The 6074-nt window shown below is 34.7% G+C and overlaps 1 protein-coding gene across 5 annotated transcripts in view; it reads left to right on the forward strand.

Moving 5' to 3' along the window:
• LOC115232611 (bromodomain-containing protein 3) overlaps positions 1–6074 on the forward strand; it is a 94928-nt gene that overhangs the window by 9058 nt on the left and 79796 nt on the right. For all 5 annotated transcript variants that reach the window (XM_029802594.2, XM_029802596.2, XM_029802597.2 and 2 more), the window contains exon 2: positions 1987–2044. In XM_029802594.2, the coding sequence (XP_029658454.1) occupies positions 1987–2044 (58 nt within the window). The remainder of the gene's footprint in view (positions 1–1986; positions 2045–6074) is intronic.

Here is a 6074-nt window from a genome sequence, read left to right on the forward strand (position 1 = left end):
AGGCATTGAGTTCAAGGCTATAGTGGAAAACACTTGCCCACTGTACTGTGCAGTGGTATGGAACTCAAAACCACATCGTTATATAGTGAATTTCTTCACTGCGTAGCCATGCCTAGAACTTGGAGACCTGCACAATAAGGTTCAATGTTGGAAAACTAAACTGAATAATTTGTAGGTTATTTTATTTTTTCCATTCCAATCAGCATAACAATTTTTATTCAAGAATAAATACTGATGAATGCACTTACAAGCTATTTCTATTAAAATACACAATGCCCCAGTATGGCCACATTCTCTGACTGGAACCTGTAAAAGTAGCCTGTATATTTTAATTTACTTAAAATTAATCAAGAATTTGGAGAACTTCCAATGTTGGAAGGTTTAGGTTAGATTTATATTGCAGCACTTGATTGAATACAGGACTAGGACAATTTTGTGTAATAAAACCTGGGGTGGTATAAAAAGTGTAACATATTGTATAGTTGAATGTTTTGAGTTATATTACGTGTCAGCTGTATTAGAAAGAATTACAGATGGTAAAATAAAAAGATTTTCATAAAATTGATTTCAAATTTGGCACAAGGCCAGCAATTTTGGGGGAGTGGTTAAGTTGATTACATTGAGCCTGGAGAGATGAAAGGCAAAGTTAACGTCTGCGAAATTTGAACTCTCAGTGTAATGATGGATGAAATGCCACTATGCATTTTGCCTAGCATGCAGACAATTCTGCCTTTAAAGATTTTAGTAATGTTAAAATTGCTTCTCAGTAGTGACCTTGAGGATGTATTTCTGTCCACCTTTGGAACAGTTGTGTGGGTGTGTCTGCTGTAGAGGTGTCGCCCACCCCCCTGCCTTGGGATATGTGTGTGTGTCTAGGATGTAAATATATAAGAAAGTGACTGCTTTTAAAAGCAACATTCTCTTCATATTTTTCAAATAGCATTCTAATCTCCTTTGTTTTCTTCATCGTTTTAACACCCACTTTGCATGGGTTGAACAGAATTTTTATTGTAGCAGACGTTCTACAGCTGGATGCCTTTCTTGTCTCTAACCATTATGTTTTCAAGCAAGGTAATATTTTTCCATGGCTAGATATGTTCCTGCAGAATTGGAAATGAATAACAGTTGTACTCCTTTACTACTATCATGCAATGTCAGGACAAGGAGACAAATATACTCACTACAGGTTTTATTCAATTTTTGTCTACCAAATTCACTCAGGGTTTGGGGCTGTAGTAAGAAAACACTTTCCCAGTGCTGCACAGTGGGACTGAACCAAAAATCTTGTGGCTGAGAAGCAGCAAACTTCTTAGCTGCATGGCTGTGTCTGCACCTATTTTACTGCTGTAAAATGGAGGACTCTATAAATTTACTTTAGTCATTTCAAGATAAGTTATATTTTAAATCATTATATAAAGAAATGTTGAAGTGTTTTTGTTTTTTTTTCTTCTTTTTTCAAAATACATTTTGGACATAAAATAAATGTTTACAAATCATTATCATTCACATGCTGATATCTACCAACAGAAAATGATATGCTTGTTAATGTAGGTTAGATATGTTTCTCTATTTTACACATATTTTCTTAAAATTGTTTTCATTTACATATTTAAGGATGGTAGATTTTGAAATTCCTTCTATTCAGTTACCTTGTAGTTTTTATCTGTGTATATGTATTTGTATATGGTATTCTAATTAAAATTTGAATTGGGTTTATTTTGTAAATTATTTGTAACAAAGATTGTATTGATGAATTTTACTTTATTCCTATTTTCATGAGCATCTTTGCAGTTAAATATTAAAGCTATTTGAAGATGAGCTTCCCACTCTTTGGAGTTCTCATGATAGTTTTAAGGACATTAATACTGCAATGTCTGCCTAATCATAATAAACTTGAGTTCTGTTAAGTTACAGATGATGTAAAATATAGTCCATACTAGATATGTTTTTGAAATGCTATTATAATTGCTTATTCTTCCTTTTCAGAAAAGCTAACAACATGCAAAGCCCAAACAGGCAGTCGAGTAACAGTGATTACAACTCGGTAAGTGATTCAGTTCCTTTCCTACAGCTATCTTTATATATATAAAACTGAGAATGTGTGTCTGTCTGTGTGTTTCCCTAAAACTTGAGAACTACACAACCAATTTCATTCAAATTTTACACATGCCTTACTTAGGATCCATGTAGTTTCATGGGCAAAAAAAATGTTCAACTTCTTGCCAAGAGCGAGCCCATAGCAATATCATATCTTCTCCATTATTTCAGTATTACTTGTTAAAAGTGAAACAAAAACATTTCTCTATTTTATGTCAGATACTTTCACTTTAACAATAAAAATAATAACAATTGAATTATATGTAGTAAGTAATAATTAGATTATTTGCTAATTAGCTAGCATTAAGCATTCTACTGAGTACCACTGTTAGTTTATTTCTGATCCATAAAGGCCTATGGCTTCAACAGAGTACTGCTTTTTGGTTTACCGTAAGGTTTGTTATTATTATTTCTGTTTAACTATTGTTATCACGTTTGTTGGTTACTCGTAAGGGAAGCGTTGTTGTGTTGCATTTGTTAAATAATTGTAAACTGTAACCCTCCCCCTTTGGGAGAAGGAGCTTTGGTTATTGTTTAAAAATTGAATTGTGTTCCTGTTTGGGGAAATTGACAATATTTTCACCGTTTATACGGAAGTATTTTTGTTAAGATGTCTTCGATTGAAGAAAATGAATTTCGCTGCAGCCGTCAGATTGTAGCCACACTTCTATACAAGAGGGAGGACAAGATACAATTGATTGAAATTACAAGAGACGGGCTAACAATTCCAGTCTGTTATATATTTTGAGTATTATTATCACTAGCGATATCAAGATATAACCTTGTATTTTATGTGTAGATGTATATATATATAGATGTACATGTAATATGTACACATATATACATCCACTAGCACTATGACCTGGCAAAGACGAGTCTTTAATGCTAGTCATTCTATAATCATAGGATAGTAATTAGGAATAGAATATTCAGACGTTACCAGGGTTTCTTTCTTTTTTTTATTATTATTATAACCTTCCAAACTTTTCATTTCTATATCTTGAATCTGTAGGCATTTCTATTTAAATGAAAGGTTTATTACAAAATTCAGTAGAATGTTAATTCAATCAAACTGAAATAATCATTGTCAAAATCTAGTGGAGATTAGTTTAACTTTGTGTGTGTGCATGCATAATGTATATATACAAATAAAATGTGTGTTTGTGTGTGTGTAAGTTAGTATCTCCTTGTCTTGATATTGTGTAATTATAGTTGATGCATGTCACCATTGTGCAATTAGTGTCAATTTACATTCTTCTGTGAGGACATGTTCACTACAAGGAAACATTACCTTACTTAAATCAGGTAGGTCATTTATGCATAAAAATAAACTGCCCCCTTATATTTCCTTTGGATCCATACCTGCATATAAAAGGTAACATTAAATAGAGTTTAATATGCATGTGGGTGTATATATTTTTAGATACAAGTGTTTCTAGGTATGTATGCCTGTGTGTATTTGTATATATATATATATATATATATATATATATATATATGGATGTTTGGTTATGAAGTTTACTTCAGAACCACATGGTTTTCTATTCAGTCACACTGTGAAGTACCTTGGTCAAGTGTTTTCTGCTATAGTATTGCACTGGCAGAAGCTAAAACAAATCCATTGTATAAGTGTAGGTGTGTTTGTTAGGTGTAGGTGCACATATGTATATTCTGTCTGTATGTGTGTTTATATGTTCTTGTATGTATATTATATGTATATTTGTACTTGCTTTCGTATGTATATATGTATGCATATATAAATGGTAGATATGTGCACGTGTGCCCCACCATACATGTGAATATGTATATAAATATCTATATGGGCATATGTCTCAACATTTAACGTCTGCCTTCCATGCTGGCATGGGTGGGCAGTTTGACAGAGGCTTACAAAGCTGGGAGCCAATGAGAATGATGTCATCATTTAACATCCATCTTCTATGCCGGCATGGGCTGGATGGTTTGACAGGAGCTGCTTTAGCATGGTTTCTATGGCTGGATGCCGTTCCCAACAACCACTTTACTGAGTACTGGGTGATTTTTATATGGCACTAACACTAATGAGTTTGCCGAGTAATTTGCATGATGAAGACCTCTTAGCTGAGAGAAGGAGTGGAACTGAGGAAAATGGTTTTGTGCCACCTGAGAGGTTACAGTATAATGGAGAGATACGAGGCAGGTGACTTACTACAGAGAGCATGCTCAACTACTCCAGTTCGAAAGGAAAGGAGAGAAACAGTCCATGAGGGACAGTAATGGATGGTGTTTTAACACTTATGTTCCATCTCTTTGTTCAATAATAATGTGAGGTGTGTGAGTGTGTATATACATAGATGTGTGTGCGTATATATATTTATCTCTATGTATGTGTGTCAGTTTGTGTATATGTGTGTGTATATATATGTATATGAATATATATATATATCTGTTTATATGTATGGCTTGCTGCCTTCTGGCTTGCCAGGCAATAAGTCAAACTGCCCAACACATCCCAGTAAGGAGAACGGATTTTAAACAGTGACAAAGATATATATATATAAATATATATATATAATATATATATATATATATATATGGATGTTTGGTTATGAAGTTACTTCAGAACCACATGGTTTTCTATTCAGTCACACTGTGAAGTACCTTGGTCAAGTGTTTTCTGCTATAGTATTGCACTGGCAGAAGCTAAAACAAATCCATTGTATAAGTGTAGGTGTGTTTGTTAGGTGTAGGTGCACATATGTATATTTCTGTCTGTATGTGTGTTTATATGTTCTTGTATGTATATTATATGTATATTTGTACTTGCTTTCGTATGTATATATGTATGCATATATAAATGGTAGATATGTGCACGTGTGCCCCACCATACATGTGAATATGTATATAAATATCTATATGGGCATATGTCTCAACATTTAACGTCTGCCTTCCATGCTGGCATGGGTTGGGCAGTTTGACAGAGGCTTACAAAGCTGGGAGCCAATGAGAATGATGTCATCATTTAACATCCATCTTCTATGCCGGCATGGGCTGGATGGTTTGACAGGAGCTGCTTTAGCATGGTTTCTATGGCTGGATGCCGTTCCCAACAACCACTTTACTGAGTACTGGGTGATTTTTATATGGCACTAACACTAATGAGTTTGCCGAGTAATTTGCATGATGAAGACCTCTTAGCTGAGAGAAGGAGTGGAACTGAGGAAAATGGTTTTGTGCCACCTGAGAGGTTACAGTATAATGGAGAGATACGAGGCAGGTGACTTACTACAGAGAGCATGCTCAACTACTCCAGTTCGAAAGGAAAGGAGAGAAACAGTCCATGAGGGACAGTAATGGATGGTGTTTTAACACTTATGTTCCATCTCTTTGTTCAATAATAATGTGAGGTGTGTGAGTGTGTATATACATAGATGTGTGTGCGTATATATATTTATCTCTATGTATGTGTGTCAGTTTGTGTATATGTGTGTGTATATATATGTATATGAATATATATATATATCTGTTTATATGTATGGCTTGCTGCCTTCTGGCTTGCCAGGCAATAAGTCAAACTGCCCAACACATCCCAGTAAGGAGAACGGATTTTAAACAGTGACAAAGATATATATATATATATAAATATATATATATATATATATATATATAATGTATATGTATGTGTATACAGGTTTGTGTACATGTATGTGTGTGTATGTATATATATATATATATATATATACGGTTTGACTGAGGACTGGTAAACCAGAAGGCTTCACTCGGTATAATCTGATCTGGCAAAGTTTCTACAGCTGGATGCCCTTCCTGACGCAAGCCACTCTGAGAGTCAGACGCTTCGGGCGACAGGAACGCTCAAAAGGTGCTAACTGCACGAGAGGCAGTCCGGCCACAATGGCAACAACCACGCTCGGATGTTGTTTTTCATGTGCCAGTAAGGCGACGTTGGCAGCGTTCACGATCAAGTGGTGCTCATTATG

Source organism: Octopus sinensis, linkage group LG2, assembly GCF_006345805.1.
Source record: "Octopus sinensis linkage group LG2, ASM634580v1, whole genome shotgun sequence".
Lineage (NCBI taxonomy): Eukaryota > Metazoa > Mollusca > Cephalopoda > Octopoda > Octopodidae > Octopus > Octopus sinensis.